The sequence below is a fragment of the Phaethon aethereus genome (genome assembly GCF_964289735.1).
Source record: "Phaethon aethereus genome assembly, chromosome: 2".
NCBI lineage: Eukaryota > Metazoa > Chordata > Aves > Phaethontiformes > Phaethontidae > Phaethon > Phaethon aethereus.
This window is the reverse complement of record NC_138582.1, coordinates 152,458,728-152,480,259: the sequence shown is the minus strand read 5'-3', so window position 1 is coordinate 152,480,259 and position 21,532 is coordinate 152,458,728. Positions and strand designations below refer to the sequence as shown.

The following is a 21,532-nucleotide window of genomic DNA, read 5'->3' as shown; positions in this document are numbered from 1 at the left end:
AAAAGTAGTCCAATCTTTTATGCTCTCAATTCACCACCTTTTACCGCTACTAGAAATCTAGCATGTGTTACTTACAAATACTGTTGAAAACTTGACAACTGAGTATAAAACTGAGGACATTATGCTGGGTATTGGACACGGTCCAAATGAACCATGACTTTATTAAAACATGCAGCTTGTTAAGAAGCTATCACAACTGACACAGTGGACGTCTCATCAGTTACTCAGAAAACTTTCATAAAATGATTTTGAATTAGGGTTTCTATATGGGACATCAGCATACTCATATCAGCAGCACAGACCTGGTGATCCTCATTCCCCTTCTTTTTCAGGGTCTCTAATAGGCCCCAGTGGACTGGAGGCAGAGGGCTGTAAGAACTCAGCAAGTGAAGCTGACTTAATGGATTCTGTTTTATTTCTGCAATCCTCAAGGCCCTCAAGATAGCAGGTGCAAACTTGGCATAATGAGCTGTAGATGAAATAATAATTGGGCAAGTTCTATCTTGTAATCGATCTGCAACTACTTTAGCAACAGCTGTGTGTGTATCCAAAATATATCCTGTAGTACTGTATACAGAATGAATGGCAGCTAGACAGTCCTCCTCAGAGCACCATCCAGCCACCAAGTTCTGCTGAAGCTTTTCAAGTAGATCTTTCTGTAGCTGGAAGTGGCCCTGATTTTCCAGATGGTTATATAATTGTGTCACCAGTTGTCCATCCTCATTAGCAATCAGGTGCAAGTATCGCTCAAGATTGGAGGACTTCAAAATATCTACTGCTGGTGAAAAAGTGGGAATTAATTTTCTTCCCCTCAAATCATAAACACCTGTTCTTATGAAGTCAGTCAAAACATTATTTTCATTGGAAGCACAAATACATTTTCTAATAGGAATTCCCATCATTTGAGAATACAAAGCAGCTAGTATGTTGCCAAAGTTTCCTGTAGGAATGCAAACATCTACAGGGCTTCCAAAAGGAATAATATCTTGATGAACAAGATCAAGGTATGCAGAGGCATGATAAACTATTTGAGGAAGCAGTCGTGCCCAGTTTATGGAGTTTGCTGCAGCTAAAGCTGTTCCATATTCTACTGTAAGAAAGCCAGTATAATCAGAATTAGTAAAGATTTGCTTTATAGCTGTCTGGCAAAAATCAAAATCAGATTTGACACCTATTGACCAGGCATTTTCTTTCTGACAGCCAATCATCTGTGATTTTTGAATTGGGCTTACTCCATCCTCAGGAAAAAAATTCATGACAGCAATTCTCTGTTTGTCAGTGTCATGGAGACGACTAAAGCCATCTAAGACAGCACTCCCTGTGTCACCAGAAGTAGCTACTAGAACCAAGTAATTGCAGCTTCTGGGAATGCAGTATGCAAATATATGTGGCACCAGCTGTAATGCAAAATCTTTAAATGACGCTGTTGGTCCATGAAATAACTCAAGGAGAAACTGATTGCCTGCCAGATGCCTAACTGGGGCAATTTTAGAACACGTAAAGTTTTCTCCATAAGCAGTTCCAATAATTTCTGCCAGCTTAGAAGCAGGAATATCAGCTGGATGTATACATCTTTCTAGTATCACCTGAGCTCTTTCAATGTAAGTTGCTTCTATTAGGCTTTGCCATTCTCCAGCAGTGAATTTTGGAAGGCCTCTCTCCGGAACAAAGAGTCCTCCATCAGGGGCTAAGCCCTCAGTAACAACGTCACTGAAATATTTACAAGAGTCTTTTTCCATACTCCTTCCAGACCTACTAGACCTAGTGGAAATGAAAGTTTCCAGTTCCGAGTTTTGGTATCTCTTCACAGCATCTAGTACCTTTTCTGCTACAACTTCTGCTGCAATATCCCCTCCACAAAGAACACGGATGTCGTACCACCTTTTGTAGAACTGCCTCCTAAACTGAAGTATGTTCTTGAGAGAAACACCAGAAGACTGGCCCACGATGCGATCCACTTTCATTGATTGCAGCCTGCTCATAATGACTGCTGTGGGCACATCCAGATACACAACTATTCCATTTTTCTTCATATGCTGCATGCCAGCAGAATGCATTGGATTGGACCCAGTAAGGGAAATGACACTTCCAGACGCTGAAAACTTCAACAGGGCTTTTCCTTCCTCCTCTAAAAATTGCTCATTACCAACATCCTGCAGTTTTTCCGACACACTCATATTCCAGGTTGTTTCAAGGACATCATCATCTATGTCTATGACAGGGCAATCTAGTTTCTGACCTACTATTCTCCCAACCGTTGTTTTCCCAGCACCCGGAGGTCCCATCAGAATAATATTTTTGTTTCCAACAAGAGAATGGCTTGAGAACCATGACTTCCATATCTGTGCAAATGCAACAGGTCTTGAAAGTATGAGTTTTAAACACATGCTAGAAAGACTGGTTTGGGTTATTAGTCTTAAAGGCCGATACTGAACAACGTGAAACATCTTCTGCTGCGTTGGCTTTTTTCTTTTTTTCAAGCCAACTTGACAATCCGCTTAACTGCTTCAAAAAGAAAAAAAAAAGAAACAGTAATTAGTCCTTCAGCAAATATCTATGAAAAAATCCTAAAGGATATGAAGTTCAGAACAAGAAGAATTCAAACATAAATCCAGTTTTGACTTCATTACTGCCACGGAGGTATTTTTCAGAACAAGACTCATTCCCCTTTCCTGCACAGCTCCAGCTTACTTCGACTGACAAATCCAACTTCAAACAGTCCATGTCCTCAGGGTAAACAAAGATATCCAAACCTAACATTACAATACTATTTGCAAATACTATTGTTTATAGGAATTCAAAACCAATTTGTTTTTCCTCCAGTAGACTTACTTTTAAGTATGCATTTACAAATAATGAAGATTAACTAAATTACCTTCTTGTAACCAAAACATTAACAAAATATGCATTTTTCCCACCTTCCAAGATGCCTTTGATTTTTTATTTTCTTTCATAAAAAACAAACAAACAAACAAAAAAAACCCCCCAAATGTAGGACTGACTTAAATACAGAGAAAACTCACAGACTTGTGCAACGGCAAGGCTGGAAGAGCTGCACTCAATTCTCTTCCAAAGGGATGGCAAACCAAGTAAGCGATTTGCGAAGAACTCCTAGAATGGAACTGTATCAAGTGTAGTTTATGGAGAGACAGAGACAGAGACAACATCATGAAGATACTCTACACACAAAAAAAAGTCACTAGGAAAGTTGGATCCCCAACAAAGATTAAGCAAGAAGTTCTCAACACGGTATTTTGTTTGCTTAGAGAAATCAACACCAGTAATCAGCATGAATTGCAGCACATGATTTGTGCATGATGTTTAGGTCAGAAGGGGAAGGACTCTCAAAATCTCCATGAAGTGTGGGGACCGAAACCAGCACAAATTTGCACAGAAAAATCCCCACAGAGTCATTTTTCATTTTAGGTAGGCAAACAAGTATCACTTTGTTACTGCTATTTATACATGTTCGTGACTAAAAATGCTTAAAGAAAAGCTACACTGAATGTCCTTTTAGGAAATTAATGAAATTTTAGATGCAAAAATCCAACTTGTTGGTTACTCATCAATTCTAAAAAAATTTTTTTTTATATATTTGCAATGTATATAAAATCAGCATTTTTTAGAAATTATTACTTTTAGTTGCTGTAGTATGCAGTACAAATAGATTGTTGACTAAGCTGCGAGTTGTACTTTTTTTTTTCTCCTGGCACAGTAACATGTTATCAAAATGGCAATCTGCAACTTTTAATAACTACATTTTAAAGACTCAATCGAGGTGCAAGCACCCCAGCATTTTCTTTGCAATATTTATTAAGTTTTTTGCTTATATACTAGCTACTTTTACCAGTGAAAAAAAAAAAAGAGAAAGTGTCTCCCCACGTTAATCAAGAGAGACTAAATAAAAAATTAAAGGAATTCACTCAAGACTAAAATTTCCAAATCCTTCAACTGTTCAGTGCCTTTTCTCTAGGTGCTCTCCAGTCCAACAGCCTTTTATTGCTATGGAAAGCAGAAGAGAGCCTGTAATTGCAGGAGAAGGCAAGTGAGCACCAAATGGGAATGGCATCATTTTTCAAAAATCTACTCATGACTAACCCACAGTTACAGTTATCACACCAGTCCTTTAAGACCCTGCTGTTCCTCATCAGTGTGCATAATACCAAATGACTCGAGAGACACATCACAAACCTCAAAAATTACACAGCAGCTCAAGTTTTGTAAGAGCAAACCACAAAAAAAAACCCCAACCTCTTCACTTCCAGATTCTCCTTGCTCTAGATTCCGCTGTATTCCCCGCTCCATCTTTTGCACTCTGCTTTCTTTTCCAAACTTAGCATACATTACAAAATCAAAGCACTTCTAATAATTTAAATCTTTGCATTTGCTTGCTTCCGTATGGAGGGATGATCTTGCAAACAGTAAGTCCCTGTGCTTGCACCCAGCACTGTGACATGATGAAAATGCTGTAACTACAAGGCATAGATCAGAGTAAAGATTGGCTATCACACTGTACTACTTTTTTCCCAATCCTTGCAAAGTAGAAGGGAATAGTCATGTGTAGATGCAATGTAAGGTTTTTGTAATAGTTCTTACAAAGAAAAAAACCAATCTGTGAAGAGTGGTTGTAATATTCAGTACCATTATAAAGCTGTACCATACTAGTAATGCACTCCAGTGAATACAAACATAGAGAGCTACAGGGCCAGAAAGATACTTCTATTAAATGTCCAGATGTAAATAAGTTATGCACAGCATTTTAAAAAATTTAGAGACAATATTTAGCTCTTATTTCCTGAACATAAGAATCACTTCAAGCATTATGTATGAACTAAGGGAGTACAAACCATGCCAAGCACAGCGTCCCGCTTACCATGTCTAGCTGCACTACAGATTCCCTTTGAGGTACAGGCACTCAGTACAAACTACACAGTTGCTGGATGTAACATCTGGATTGTTTTATGAATCTGGGCCACAGGGACTTAAATGCCCCCAAATTACAGGTGTAGACAAGAAAGGAAGCAGACTTCTCTAGTTATAAGTTTACCATGTTAACATGAAGTTATAAGCAGTCTATGGTATTGTTTGAAATCAACTCGGTTAATCTGGCGCAAAAATTTGCAGGGAATTTCTTTATTTGGCTTAATCTATTCCAGTGCAATTCAATTTTGCACTCATACAAAGTACATTTACACAGAAGCTTGCAACCACTGAATTTAACTGTTTCTTTGAAGTAATTTTATATTCAATTGGCAAAACCTTACTGTAAAAACAGCTCAAATTAGACTTCAGATCTTTTACAGTTCACCAGTCTAGTTAGAACACCAAAGCACCCAACTTTAGAGCTAACTCTCCCAAAAGAGTGGGGGTTTTTTTGAAGCAGAGCTTACATCCAATGTAGTTTTACGTTTTGACGATACACCTCAACCCTTCACTTGGGCTGCTGACAGCAGCAACACATCAGCAGCAAATAATCCAGTTTTAACAACCACTGCTGATGACAAGAGTTACAGTGAAAACTGAGCATTGTTACTGGTACAGACACACAGTTTACAACGACATAATTTATACAACTGCCATTTGACTTTTCTCAGAGCTTTTACACAAAGCACAATAATCCCAAAGTAAACCCTTCAACTTTAACCTTCTCGTGATCATCCCACAAAGATCCTGCGAAGGTTCCCGCCTCACCGTTTCGACGCCCCGAAGGTGTCAAAGCGCAGGTGGGAGGAGGGGGCCGCCTGGGCGGCGCCACAGAGCCGGCCCAGTCGCGCGTGCGCCCGCCTGCCCGCTCGCCAGGCCAGCGCAGCCCCGGGCTCCCACCTCCCCTGGGGAGCGGCGGCGCCCCTTCCCTATCCCCGCGGCCGGGCGCGGCGCGGTTCGGCTCGGCGCGGCTCCCGTTGCCCTCAGACGCCCCCAGGGTGCCGCGCGCACGTACCAGCAGCAGGAACAACTACCACAGGTACCGCGCACACCCCACCAAATCTCAACCTCCCCTCATACTCCCCCTCCCCCCACCGCGCAGGCGCAGCCACCTGCCCCCCCCCCCGCCCTCTACAGCTCCGCCCAGAGCCGCCACGCACGCGCAGTCAAGCCGTTCGGCGCTCCCTGACTCGGCCCTGCCGGCTTCACCTCCGCGAAGTGCGTCTGCGCGGCTCCGGGAGCTGCTTGACGCGATTGCGCCTGCGCTGCTGTTCCTGGCCCTGGCGCCTGCCGACAGCTTGCCGTCTGCCGAGGGGGGCGGAAGCGGGATGGCGTAGGTTCCCCCCCCGTCATGGCGCTGTCACCTAGCAACGGGTTTCCCTAGTAACTGCGGAGACAACAGCGGGCTGGCCCGCGCCTGCCTCGGCGGCGGCCTGAGGGGCTTCGCGGCCGGAGGCAGCCGTTCCCTGAAGCGGGCCGAGGAGGGAGGAAACGCGAGGTCCCCTCGGCGGGGGCGGGGTCCTCCGTGTGCGGGGTCCCTCGGCCGGAGGATGGCGACGCAGTGTGCTGAGGAGAGCATCTATAACCTCCTGCCCCGCCTGGATGAGAGGCCTGTCAAACCTCCCAGGTACGTGGGTGTGACAGTACCACTGGCAGACACGGCGACTGGTGCTGGCAAGGCAATACAGCTTACGGGTAACAGGTATTAAAAAAAAAAAAAAAATCTCGGTTTTGCGTAGTTATTGCTCCTCCTAATGAGTCACTAACTAACATCTGAGGGTTTACAGCCTGCTCCATGAACGGATGATTCAATTTAGTATCTTCAATGCCATCAAAAAGAACTTAAAAAGCACTCTTTTCACGCAGAGGAATTACATGACATCTTTGTTATTTGCACTTATAAAAATTTTTCAATGAGCAGCTAAAAAGTTGGGGTTTTTCTTTTTTAATTTTTCCCAGTGCCACACTGCCATTCTTTTCATGGGTCAAGTGTGTCTTCTGACATTGTTTCTTTTGCTTCTCTTTTCTCACCCCTTACCTTAAAAACATAAAAAAGGCCTTTTGCCCCCTAGTATTAATTCCTTTGAGAGTTTTTATAAAATTATTTGATAATTATGCAAACGTGTTGTTTTTTCAAGTCCCTATTATTTTTTATGAAAGAAAGCTCTTACAGTTAGCATTTTCAGTGAAAGGTGAACATAGGTCATAACTCAATAGATTTAAAATTACTAGAAATATCAGTGACACTCATTAAAACAAAGACAGTTATCCTTTTCAGGTAAAAGGGTTCAGACTTCTGAAATTCCTCGTTCTGAACCTTTTCTGTGTAAAAATAAATCATGCATCTCTTTTTGTTTCCAACAGTGTTAAACCTGGTTAATAGCATGATCAGTTTTAATTAGTGCATACAAAATCTAGGGTCTTTTTTTTTTTTCATATGGCATCATAGATATTTCACTCTCAACTGACCAGATACTACTCATGAAACCATAGCAAGCATCCTCATTTTTACCAACTTCAATGTCCTGAGTTGACAGCTAAGGAATAGTAACCGTCTTCTTACAAATGTATTGTCTTTTTTCCCCTTGCCAAATGATGAATGGATTAAGATTCTGAAGTCCCCCATAACCATGTTTTCTTCCTTGCAACCCTCTCTAAGCCTATGATACTGGTGTATGATAGCATTTAGCCACTTTCTTGGCCTGAAAAGATATAACTGCCACCTCTCTTTGTCCAAAGGAGTGCCTATAGCTGTCTACAAAAGGCGTCTTTACCTTATGCCAGTATGTAATAAACTCAATACTTTCTTATTCACTTTCTCATGCCAAGACTGTGTGAACCCTACTAGGTCAAATTCCCCATAAAGTCCCTACCTTTCCCTACTGTGTGGCTACAATGTCACTCCTAGCAAATGGTGAGGAAAGCAATTATTTACGAATGCTGTGGGTTTGTGGCTATGTCTATAGCTGTTTGCTGTGAATTTAACAGGAAAAAATAAATAAATCCTCATTCCTTATAATTAGAGGTATTTCTGGAATTATATATAATCTTATGAACATAATCCTTTTTCTGATTTTGGAGACCAACTCTCCAAAAGACAAAATAACTGTACTTTTTTAATGAAGTCCTCTTACACATTCTAATGTTATGATCAAGTACAAATACATGTATTGGATATTTGCAGCTCACATACAAAAGCTTCTATCAGTGTTGCTACTATGATTCCCATTCATTGGCCCAGCATTTTATCGTTTCTTTCATACTATTTCAGTATTACCTTAAAATAGTTTTTGGGGTTTTTTCCTTACCTGAAAACATGGTATAGTTTTTTTTTTGTAAACACTTAGGATTTTTTCTGTGAAAGAAGAGCGCAACTGCTCATCAGCTTTTGTCTACCATAAATTAATATGATGTGTTTGCAAAAGGTACAGATTTTAAAAGGTACAATAAGGTTGCCTTAGCTTCAGGAGCAGGAAGTTCTGCTCCCTCAGGAAAACATTTGTGACAGCTCAGCCTTCAGATAGAGGCAAGATGCTGCTAATCAGCTAATGATCAGCATTTGGCTTCTTTTGGAGAACATATTTGCATACTTTTGATTAAAGCAGAAGTTATGGTGCCATATGCAACATTACGCCAAAACAGCAGTGTGTGCATAGAGCTTTTCATGTCTGAGCCCTTACTGATTTTCACATTAGCAGTTTCAGTCAGTGCCAAAACTACCACTTATTACAATAGTTCGGGGTCGTAGTTCAGATCTGTCTAATATAAGAAATACACGGTTTGCTATGCCGTTTCAGAGCAGTCATCCATCTCATCTAATCTCTTATAATAGTCTGTAACAGATGGTTCAACAGGAACATTGAGACAATGATGTAGTAATAAGATAAACGGATGATCAAGGACATTCTGTCCAACTCTCGACTATGTTTGACATGTTTTCTGAAGCATGAGGTTTTACATACCTCTACAAAATATTTCATCCCATAGAATGAAGCAGTGAATGTTCTCATCTTTTTTGAAGCCAGCCAAGCTTTTCCTTAGATACGTTTGATTGCTGTGTAAGGCCTTACAATGTACTGCAACTGCAGCTTCTGAAATAGCCGATATACATTGGTATTTGCATCTTTCTCATACTACAAACTTTCAAATACAGAAAATCTGGCAAAGTAGGCTCATGATTACTATTTTTCTAGCACAGCAGCTGCATATTTTGGATACATTTTTAAACAAAGAGCCACATTAAAAATTTTTTCAAAATTGAGTTAATTAAAAAGTAAAGACCAAAGTACGTAACGCACAACCTCATAAAAATAATGAATTCATGCAAGCAATACTCAAAGCAGTTTATTTCCAAAATTTAGGTTTTCTTGAGTTTCAAAATGTTTATGTTCGGTATTTATATGACCAGTGCATACAGGAACCATTTCCCAAAGTGTGATAATACTGACCTTAGAGACACAAGAGAATAAAGCAGCAGCATGCTAGCTTCAGAATCAGAAAAACCACTTGTCAGTGCAGTGCTGGGCTTAGCCTTAGTATGGAGGTTGTATGAATGATGGCCTTTATTTGGGAGAGAGGTCAAAACAAAATAGCTTAGGCATTTTGCATGAACTACTGCAAAAATGTATATTCTTTGAAGAAATATTTTTAATAATTTTCTAACCTTTAACTTCTTTATGGCTTTTTTTAAAATGTCTAAGGTATATATCCACTTTTAGACCATCTGTGAAATGTGAAGCAGAGAAAAATAAAGCTCAGTGGAAAACTATGGGACCAGCAAAAGTTACGGTGCCATCTCCAAAAAATTTTCTGCAGAAACATTCAAAGGAACCCAAGCTACCAGCAAGTAAGTGTAGACATGAAATATATGAAATGTAATGTATTTTTTGATAATATTAATGTTGAAAGTAACAGTTAGTTATGGGGAATCAAATTTAAAAAAAATTAAAATTATTTTTGTATGCTGGGGCAGTTTCCATTGTTCCTTTTATAGTATCTATGATACCAAAATTATTTCTCTGTTTTACAAGAATGTTTCTTATTTATTGTGTAAAATACCAAAATAAGCAACACGGAGATTGTACATGTGATTAGAAAATACAGTAAATATTTACTGTCGTGTGGTACAAAACCAGCTGAAATATAAATAAAAATTATATCTTTTTGGCTGCAGCTATTCAGATGTTGAAGTTGTGTTGATGGTATGTTCTGTCCTGCTGATATTTCAATTTGTAATCATATAGTTTAAATTTGTACATCATTCTCTTCTGCAGTTGATCATTAATATTAAATAATATGGATGGGGGTATTAAAAGTGAACTAATTATTTTTAATGCTTGAAGAGATATGGGAAAAGTTTGCATGCCTTTCTTGATGTTATAAGCAACATACAGCTTTTACTCTTCAGCACTCATTGTCAGCTCTTAATCCCATAGCATTAAATTGGCTGGCAGTGTACAAACCATAGAATTTTTTTGAGAGCTGCATGTCACAGAAATAAGAAAATTGGAATATATTTTTGCAAAACGCATCCTATCTTTGGGCACAAACCATAATTCTGGGTATAAAGATTTGACAGTTCTAACGTTCAGCCTCAGAACTCTGGCCAGTTCTGCAAGGGTGGAGTGACCTTCTTAGTGCTGCTGCGGTTCTAGGTACATTGCTGCCAGAATTTGTAATTGAGTTATAAAATTTCAGCTTGAAATTGTTTTTAGCCTGGAAAACAGAAGAGCTTAACGTACAGTATTAAAAAAAAAAAAAGCTGTCTAAGAGAATGTAGGAGTACAGCACCTGAATTTGCATGGCACACACAAATGGCTTTAGCACTGAAAATGCAGGCTGTCCCAGGAGGCTTTGGAGGCTTAATGCATCAGGCAATATGGATTATTAGAACCTTAAAGCAAGCTTTGGTCCCCGAGGTTCTGTAGGCATCCGTGGTCCTTTCTGAATAAAGCCTTCACTTTTCCAGGATATCTGAACAGCGTTCAGTATACTGGAATGTAATAATACATCTGAGCGTGAATGCTTCCAAGCTCAAGACCTTGTTAAATTGCCACATTAGTGTTTTAGATGAGCATAGGAAAGATGGTTAATTTACCAATAATTTGGAGCAATCCGTAAGATCCCGTCTAAGTACTTGTATTATAAAATTAGTGTTACCTACTTCAAATCTGCTATATATTGAGATGCAGCACTCTGACTCATTTTTCTCAGGTGAGCGACTCACAATATTTCAACTTGTTGAATCAGGGTTTCATCATAGCAATATGTGCTTTGGTGTTTGCATGTGGAGTCAATGTACCAGAGCCTCAAAATGAATATGACACATCATAGCTTCAATCCAGACTAGTAATTTCATTGCTGTTATTAGGTCCTAACAGATGTTGAGAAGGAGCTGTATCATTAACTCAGAAAGTTCTGGTACCTTTGTTGGATGGAATTTCATACCTACCTCAGAGAAGTTACACTGCTTAATCACTTCTTTTAAAGCATGGCACTTTCATTGCTTGGAATTTAAACAGTTATCAGTTGACTAAATGGGATTATGGCGTTGTGTTTGTGGTATCTGTGCTGTCTTCAAACTGTGTTTGATCCAACTAGTTAAAAATAGATTGCAAGGGCAGAACAGAAAGATTGTGGGTTTTTTCCCTAAAGCCTGGGATAGTGTAATTCTTTTAGAGTCTGATTACTCACCACTTCCTTACAAAAGGTGTGTTTCCTAACCTTTGTCTGAATCCTGTTGTGTTATTGGACTCTGGCATTCATTTTAACCAAGCTTGGTCCCTGAGTCCAGAAGAAGTGGGGCTCCCAAAACAGCAAGTGTGGACCAGTGTACTGCAGATAAAGGTGAGCCAGTGCTCACTGAGAAGCTTCAGAGATCTTGTTTCCAAAAAGACATCCTAAAAGAAATAGAAATTTAAGTCTATGCGCCGTACAGTACTAAGTTCTGGCAAGCTATCAGGTTGTAAAAACAAAACCCAGGCAAGCACTGGTTCCTGTGGTCATTATCAGGAAACCAGCTGTTGTAGGAATGAGCTCTGTCACTTGTGACATTACACTTATTTTCTGCCAAAGAAGAATATGAACTCAGACAACCTGAATCAAATCATTATCTCTGATAATGACTGTCAGTTAAAGTTATATCTATTGGGAAATATGGTGGGAAATTAATTGTTTTTCATCAGTCACCTGAAGTGAGACTACTCAAGAGACTGCTGACTTTCTGTTGGTGCCTTGGAGAAAAGGTTCCACTAAAAAGGAAGAGTTTCTATATTGGTGGTGGGTTGAGCCTGGCTGGATGCTAGGTGCATACCAAAGCTTCTCTTTCACTCCCCTTCTCAGCTGGACAGAGGAGAGAAAATGTAATGAAAAGCTCTTGGGTCAAGATCAGGACAGGGAGAGATCATACACCAATTACCATCATGGGCAAAACAGACTCAACTTGGGGAAATTTGTTTAATTTATTGCCAGTCAAATCAGAGTAGGGTAATAAGAACTAAACCAAATCTTAAAACACCTTCCCCCCACCCCTCCCTTCTTCCTGGGCTCAGCTTCACTCCTGATTTTCTCTACCTCCTCCCCCCGAGTGGCACAAGGGGACAGGGAATGAGGTTGTGGTCAGTTCATGATACTTGTCTGAGCCACTCCCTCCTCCTCAGGGGGAGGACTCCTCACACTCTGCCCCTGCTCCAGCGTGGGGTCCCTCCCACAGGAGACAGTCCTCCACGAACTTCTCCAATGTGGGTCCTTTCCATGGGCTGCAGTTCTTCACAAACTGCTCCAGCCTGGGTCCCTTCTGTGGGGTGCCGTCCTTCAGGGACAGACTGCTCCAGCATGGGTCCCCCATGGGGTCACAAGTCCTGCCAGCAAACCTGCTCCAGCCTGGGCTCCTCTCTCTATGGGTCCACAGGTCCTGCCAGGAGCTTGCTCCAGCACAGGCTTCCCACAGGGTCACATTCTCCTTCGGGCATCAACCTACTCTGGTGTAGGTTCCTCCATGGGCTGCAGGTGGAGATCTGCTCCACTGTGGAGCTCCATGGACTGCAAGGGGACAGCCTGCCTCACCATGGTCTTCACCAGGGGCTGCAGAGGAATCTCTGCTGCAGCACCTGGAGCACCTCCTGCCCCTCCTTCTGCACTGGCCTGGGGGTCTGCAGAGTTCTTTCACATATTCTCACTCCTCTCTCCGGCTGCAATTTCTGTTGCCAGTTTTTTTCCTCCTTCTTAATATGTTATCCCAGAGGTGCTACCACCGTTGCTCACTGGTTTGGCCTTTGCCAGTGGTGGGTTTGTCTTTGGAGCCAGCTGGCATTGGCTCTACGGGACACAGGGGAGACTTCTAGCAGCTTCTCACAGAAGCCACCCCTGCAGCTTTCCTGCAACAAAAACCTTGCCATGCAAACCCAATAAAATATTCTCTGGAGGAAGGATTGAAGTTGTTTATGAGTGTTAGGGACCAATAAGAGCAGGGCTTTTCTCTAAGGGGAGGTGAGCCAGAAATTGAGGACGACTGTAATGCAGGCTGGGCAAAGACCTCACCAACAGCATGCGGTCCCACCACACCAGAGGCAAGCAAGTAGAGTGGGGTGGTGATGAAAATATGTCCTATCAATGGCCTAGTGACCATCAGGCAAGATGGGGTAACGAGTCAGGTCCATCCACTGATTCCACATAACTCTTCAGGAATAGGACTAGGGACACGCATGGCTGAGACAGCTCAGCCAGGCACTGACAGCACAGGGATGAACTGAAATGGGGTTCCTGAGCCCAAGGGTGTGGGGTGGATGCCCCAAGTGAGTCTGGGCAGGGCCATTAATGCCTAAGGGCCCTGACAAGGAGCATCTCTAGTAGAAGTAGTTTTAATTACATTTGAAAAAAGTCCTATACTACTGCAGTTAAGAGGAAATGAGTGGCATATTTTAATGAAAACCCATCTAAACCAACATAGTTATGCCAAGCAAGCATACTCATTTTCATCATAGTACATCCCCAGTGAATTCTTTCATTGTAGATACAGTTGGTTTCTATTTTCATGTAATTTTATATATAATTTTTCCCTTTTGAAAATTGTAATAACATTAAATTGTAAAGCTCTTCATGGTTATTGCTGAGAATGTTTACATGCTCAATTCACAGGAAAAAAAGAACAGGATAGTAAGAAATTGCCCGCATTATCAGTGCCACGGAGGACAGATCACCCAGTTATGGGAATTCAGAGTAAAAAGAATTTTATAAATACAAATGCAGTGGCTGCTATCACAGGATTGCCTAAAAAGCCTCAACCTGTTTATGTTGATAGAAGACAGGGAGATAAATATCTGCTTGAAACTTCAGGACTTGTTCCAAAATATATTAAAAAAAAGGTAAGTTTTATTAAATTATAGTGGAAATACTAGTAGCAATGCCTATTTTAGGTTCTCTATTGCATTCTTCTATGAAATGTTTATGATTCTTTTTGAGCTGTTTAGATAGCACTGATGTTTGTAGTAGACCTTTGAAATTCATCAAGGAAAAATCACTGGCACTAGAGTTGTGCCTTGCCTTTGCTATGTATTCACTTGCTTAAGCTGTCAGCAAAAAATTGGCAGAATAATGCTGCTAAAGCATATGTGTTGCATTGGGAATCCAGAGAGTATCTAATGGGGAGGCAAATGGAGTTCTGTGATGAATGAATGCTGGCTCTTTAGGAAAGACAGGCAGGAAAGAAGAGGAGATGTTGCCCTTTGGATGAAGGAGCTGTTCAAATACATGGAGGTCTTCTATGCAATTGGCAACAGGCTGGTTGAGCTTGTGGGTCAGGATCAGAGGAGAGGCCAGTAAGTGTCAAAAGTGTGTTTATTATGGACCATTTAATTATGTGAGGAACTGGATGAAATCTCTTTAAGCAACTTGAGGAAATCTTCAGATCACAGTGCACCTTCTTACGGAAGACTTCATCCTCCATGATATCTGCTGAAAGGACAACACAGTAGGATGAAAGCAATCCAGAAAGGTTTCTGGAGCATGTCAGCAACAGCTTCTTAACACAGATGGTAGATGAGCCAGCCAGTGGTCATGCTCTTCTTGTTCTGCTACTTACAAATGAGAAAGAACTGGTCAGAGGTGTGATAATCAATAGTAGCCTTGGTTGCACAGGCCATGAAGTAGTTCAAGATCCCCTACTCTCGAGGAGGCAGGTGGTAGTGTACAGACCCTGTACGTCAGGAGAGCAAACATCAGCCTATCCAAGGAACTAGTAGGTAGGATCCTGTGGGAGACAGCTCTGAAAAGCAAAAGAGCTTGAGAGAACTGGCATGCCTTTAGGGACAACCTCCTCACACAAGAACAGTCCATTCCACTACTCAGGAAAACAAGATGTATCAGGAGTCTGGCTTATCTAAACAGGTAACTCATGACAGACCATTATGCAAAAAGAGACATGACATATGACATAACTCATGACAGAGAACATGCAAACAAGTGAACCTGCAGCTCTTGCAGTACCTTTGCATGGCTAAACATATGTATATAAACAATGCTGGTCATAGTGCTACCCAACACTAGAAGATTTGTGAATCACTTAGTGTTTGGTAGAAAGAAAGTAGACTCTGGTACTTTCTGGCAGAGCTAGATAGGCTTCATTTTACAAAGGATAAGGCAAAATAGATGTGTTCTCCCAAGTACGTCTGATATTCAGAACTTATTTTTCCTCTCAGAAACACAATTCTGCCACATTCTGTGTGGGATAGTTTATGATTCCTAACTAGTCTGGTTTTCATGTATGTGTTAACACTATTCACTCTCTTCTGTGGCATGCAATGTTCAGCAAAAATCAGGATACAGGAAGACATTTCAAAGAAAGTGTCTAAGGAATGTGTTTCAGAATGTAGAATTTGACACCATATAAAAAGTAAATTGGCTTGCTGTCATTAACAGGTTTCAAACTGCTCACTCAACCATCAGTTCTTATAAATAGATGTTTTGGTTTCTGGATTCTGTTGTCTTCCAAGGTTGCAAAAAGAAATTGAAAGAAATTGTTTACACATTTTGCTCAGGCTACAAAGGCAATCACATTTGATACTTCTAAGGACACAGTGATTTAAGATTTTATTGCTCGGTGGCACAAAATTCCATGTCAAGCTGTTGTTGCAAATGTAATATACTATGGATGACAGGTATGTTTTTGTTTCCTTCTTAAAAGCACATATAAGAAACTTCTTCCATTTACTCTTATAGGATTATGGTGTTACACCAAAATATGTAGCACAGAGAAATGAAGAAATGAAGAGAGCTCAGAAAGAATATGAGGCCAGTATCTTGGAGCATCTCAAGAAAAGAGCCATGAAACAGCTATCTGATGAAGAAAGGAGAAGTCTTCTGCAGGTGCGTATTTTGATTTCGTGTCATTAGTAATATGTACAAAAGATTAAATAAGGTAATGTAAGTCCATATAAATAATAAAAGTATACTAGATTTTTATGCGAGGCAAATGAGTTAGCTACTTTTTCACTAGATGGAGCTGTACAACAGTTGTAAACTGAAGGGAGCTGCTCCAGCTACAGTTTTAGTCCAGTTTTACAAGTACTTCAATTCTGTTAGATTCCTGTCCCCCATAATGACTTGGGATTTCAGTGAAATTTCAAAGGAATGCAGAAAAGCACCCATATGGATTTACAGTTCTGACTCTCTACTTGTGAGAGAAGGAAAAACACAGATTGCTTTTTTTTTTCTCCTGATGCATAATATTGCCTCTTTTATTGGCAGTTTCTATCTTCACTTTGTGGCCTCACTGACTAAAGCAAAAGGTCATGCTTTAAATTGCGATATATTCATAGAACTATGACTGGAAAAATCATATTTTGTCAAGCTGTTTTGGATACTGTCTTTCATACAGTTTTTATTGCATAAGATTTTCTGAAGAGAAATAATACCATACAAGAAGTAGAGCAGAAAAGAGTCATTTTAAAAGTATATCCCATCCTTGAATTGGAATTTCTCATGACCACATTTTATCCAATTTTCCTATGAAAATGAGGTTTACATTACTGTGGTATTTGCTTATCAGTTTGTCCCTTAATAACTTGATTTTAGCAGCCACCTGAAAAAAGTTAGCAGATGGATGGACATCTCCAAGATGCTGAATTCCCACAAAAAAGCCAGTAGAATATCTAGAGAGAAAACACAGTGTCTAACTCACTTGCAAAGATTAACTGGTTAATCATCAAGATCCAAAATAGCTAGCACGATAGTGTCTCTTGCTTATACAGCAAGCAGCAGAAGCGAGAAAGTAGTATGGGAGAGAGGTAAGGGTATTGCATTGACAGTAATACAAAGAACATAACAAAAAGGGTGAAGATTAATATGTTTTTGTGGTAAGAAAGGCATGGGACAAGCTGACCGTCAAACAAGTTAACTGTGCAGCAAAAATACATGTGCAAAAAGGCTGCTCACAGTTGATTTGATTTAAGTTATATTCTATATTTTTAAAATACAAGAGTGCACTGAAATATTTTTTAATTAAGAAGTTTTGAGATTGTTTTTATTAACTCAGTATTTTCTTCAAAACTTTTCAAAAAAGTTTGCTCTTTCATGGGCCATATTACTTACACAGTTATATTGTCAGGAGGAATTAGTGTCCCCAGGGTATATGGCTTCTACCCAGTGCTCAGCTGTAGACATATGGGAATTCCTGTCTTTTAAAATAATTGACATTGCTAGTGAACACATGTGCACTATCTGATTTGAAAGAATACGTGGCAGTAGATGTCTGAGAACAAAATCAAGCCTCATAAACTTAAAAAAATAAAGGGAAAAAATTTGTGCTAACATTTTGAACTCTCTATTATGCTTACTTTGCTTGGGATTTTATAAGAATAAAAGAGAATGTTGATAGATGCAGTACATATTTCTCACTCCAGCATGTATTGGAACTCCTTATATAGAGTTAGATATTCAGTTTGTGATCTAGCCATAGCAATAGTGGTCAGCATATTACATTGCTGTTGGAGGAGCTGTGAGGGAGATTTTTATGGAGGGAGTCACGATATGCTTTTGATCTCTCCACTCGGTAGGGATAGAGTAAATTGGCATGAATGCATGCTCTAATGTGTTTTAGAATTCACTGTTTTCAGTGATTTCCAAACTAGTTTTTTACTAATGTACACAAAGAAGAATTATTTAAAAGAATATGAATGACTCTTCGATTAAAGTTTTGGAAATACAGTATTTATTTTCATGACTGTATATTTGTAAACTATACCTAATGCCTGGTAGACTGGGAGCTTTATTTAAGTACTTTACAGTCTTGGGTTGCAAAGACAAGTACCTTTACGAGACAGTAAATAAATAGCCTTGTTGCTCTGTTTCACATGTTGAGGTATAGTTTTTAAATTTATGTAGATACTTGTATATGAAGATTGTTAGAATAATCTTTATGGACAACACTTAGATGCTTAATACAAATGTGCAAAAAGCATGAATTGCTGTGCAATAAATACACTGCTTTAAATCAGTAAAATATTAGTTCATACGAAAAAGTATGTTTTTCCTAGTCAATAATGGCAGGGAGAGGTCTTTTTTTTTTCTGTTAAATCAATTCATACAGTGGACAAAATCAGACAAGTTTTTAAGCACAAGAGTCCTTGAGTTCTGAAATAGAAGCAACAATCTTCAAAGCTAAACAGGTATTAAGAATAATTCCTCTAAATTTAACTTTAGTATATTAATCAATTAGCCAATCTGGGAGAAAAGGTGCTTAATAATAGTGGAGAAGAAAGACATGAGGTTGTAAATCACAATGTGCCATAAAATCAGTGTGTCAGTTGAATCCAGTTTTAGTCATGTAGGAGAGCTGAAAACTTTAGTTCCCAAGAGAGTAACTTCAGTTCTTCATTTTCAAAAATACTTTGTGATCTTTAAGGAAACAGAACTGAGAGCCAAAAACATTTGGAAACGTATTTTCTCACTGATAGCCATATTGTATTATTTACTGATTGCGGTATGAGTTCCTTGTAGTAGGTGTGATTATTAAGTTCACCCATACAGTCTTCATGAGGACATTTGATGCACTGAATAAACTCTACTAAACCCTCATACATGCATGTATAGGATGTGTAGAATTTGATTATCCTCTTGAGGAGAGAAAGTAAGAGCAATTGTTGCAGTAATTGTGAGATTGTATAGACAAGTTTTATATTTCATTTTTCTACCACAGTCTGGTTCCATTCAGCATATATTGGTGGATAAAAGTGTCTCTGATGTTGAATTAATAGGTTTATGAATACATTTCAGATGATTGCATGGGTTTTTTTAGGCAGGGTTTTAGTCTTGGGCTTTTATGTATGGAAGATACAGTTCACGTTATCTAGTAAGGTAATACTTTGCACAGCAGCATTCAAGAGAGGTAGCAGGTATTGAAATTATTGTTGATAGGGTCTGTGACAGCTAGGTTTTTTTAGTCCAACTGATATATGTTGCCTATAGATGTTATTGTAAATGTAGATTAGGAAAGGAATGCAATTATTTGGAATTTTTTCAAAGTAGTTCATGGAAGTTAAAATACTGTGGAATCAGTTTGGTGTCCATGGTCTGAGCAAAGTCTCAATTATGGAGAATGAAGGCAATGGCGAGATTAATTGAAACTGCTGCTGAATTTTGCCTGGAGTACAAGTATTGGTACTCTTGTGATTAGTTAAGATAGGTAGCACCACTGTGTGTGACGTAATGATATCTGTGGTAGCCAGGTTGCTGTTTATGGGGAAGTGGTTTCTGTAGTGCAGATTGTAAGATAATTCCTGTTGCATTTTGGAGAAAAGAAGACATTTGAGTGATATGAGTTTTGTGGCAGCTTTTATGAATCCTAGTAGTTCCTCAGCGAGCATATTAGCATTACGTACAATGGAGGAGTTAAAGTTGCCTACCTCTAGATCACTGAAAGCATAGAAATTCTCTTTTATAGAATAGGGAAGAGTCACTCTTCATTTACCTTGTGCAGTTTTTCTTGATGATACTGAGGACTTAAAATGAACTGTACAGGCTTCCTTCAGTTCCTGGTAGGCTACAGAGTTGACTGTTAGTCACATTGAAATATCTTTTTTCAGTTTAGCATTTTTGTAACTTGTCCTTTATTGGTTAGTTTAATTATTGTTTTCTTGCCTCTTAAAGATTGTAATTTTTTCTCTCCAAGGCACAGAGTTGTTTAAAGACCATTCCTTATATTGCATCAGAATGAGTCAAAATTAATTCTGTTGCAACTACTTTGACTTTTAAGCATTTAATTAATTTGGTCCAATTAAGATGATTAAACACAGTGAAACTTATCAAATGCAATAGCAACAATTAATTTGCCAGCAGAACATGAGCAGTGTGCCCAGGTGGCCAAGAAAGCCAACAGCATCCTGGCCTGTATCAGAAATAGTGTGGCCAACAGGAGTAGGGAAGTGATCGTGCCCCTGTACTCGGCACTGCTGAGGCCGCACCTTGAATCCTGTGTTCAGTTTTGGGCCCCTCACTACAAGGACATTGAGGTGCTGGAGTGCATCCAGAGAAGGGCAACGAAGCTGGTGAGGGGTCTGGAGCACAAGTCTTATGAGGAGCAGCTGAGGGAACTGGGGTTGTTCAGTCTGGAGAAGAGGAGGCTGAGGGGAGACGTTATCACTCTCTGGTAGGGGGTTAGGACTCTCTGATAGAGTGGTTAACCGAAAGGGAGTTGTGGTCAGGTGGGTGTTGGTCTCTTCTCCCAAGTAACTAGTGATAGGACGAGAGGAAATGGCCTCAAGTTGCACCAGGGGAGATTTAGACTGGATATTAGGAAGAATTTCTTTACTGAGAGAGTGGTCAAGCATTGGAACAGGCTGCCCAGGGAGGTGGTGGAGTTCACCATCACCAGAGGTGTTCAAAAAACATGTAGATGTGGCACTTCAGGACGTGGTTCAGTGGGCATGGTGGTGTTGGGTTGATGGTTGGACTTGATGATCTTAGAGATCTTTTCCAACCTTAATGATTCTGTGATTCTAAAAATCCCAAGTAGTTGATGTGCATATTATTGTTAATGAAGTACTTTCTTTTATATATGTCCTTTTCATGTAATGGCACTAGGGGCTGAAAAAGAACTGGGAGGAAGTGTATCGTGAATTTCAGGGTCTTTCGGTAGAAATAGACACCATACCCAAGAAGTTACATAAAGAAAAGCTGGAATCACAGATGAAACAACTGGAACATGACATAGAAGTAATTGAGAAGCACAAAGTTATCTACATTGCAAATGAGTAAGAACTGTTTTTCAGATATTGCCTCTTTCCTCCTTTTCTTTTTCTCTATCCCTACATCTCCAAGAAGCACCCCCCTAAATTCTCAGAAGAAATTGACACCGCCAACTATTCAGAAGGAAATATTCGACTAATACAAGTATGTAGCTTCTTAGAAAAGTTGTTATATATAGCTCTCATCTGTATAATTCACACTTTTTGAATTTCATCTGTATACTTTCAACTTTTTGAAATAAAATTCTTAATTAAACTTTGAGTATAAAAGCATGAACTTGATCTTTTGTTCTTTGTATTTTTGATTAACTACTAAGATTTCGGTAAATGTCATACAAAAGCATAAAAAATACTGTTTCATATGTTTAGAG

At 39.6% G+C, this 21,532-nt stretch overlaps 2 protein-coding genes across 2 annotated transcripts; one reads left to right on the top strand and one right to left on the bottom strand.

The window, feature by feature from the left end:
* Nucleotides 1–224: 224 nt before the first annotated feature.
* Nucleotides 225–3,252, bottom strand: THNSL1 (threonine synthase like 1; the record flags this gene model as incomplete). The annotated part of the gene is given in 3 exon segments (XM_081996816.1): nt 225–2,460; nt 2,462–2,505; nt 3,024–3,252. Coding segments are annotated over 3 exon segments (2,427 nt in total). The 5' UTR covers nt 3,171–3,252.
* A 3,022-nt stretch (nt 3,253–6,274) lies between these two features.
* Nucleotides 6,275–21,171, top strand: ENKUR (enkurin, TRPC channel interacting protein; the record flags this gene model as incomplete). Its single annotated transcript, XM_082015547.1, is given in 6 exon segments — nt 6,275–6,295; nt 6,297–6,550; nt 9,624–9,769; nt 14,059–14,285; nt 16,138–16,284; nt 20,998–21,171. Coding segments are annotated over 6 exon segments (969 nt in total).
* Between the last annotated feature and the right edge of the window lie 361 nt (nt 21,172–21,532).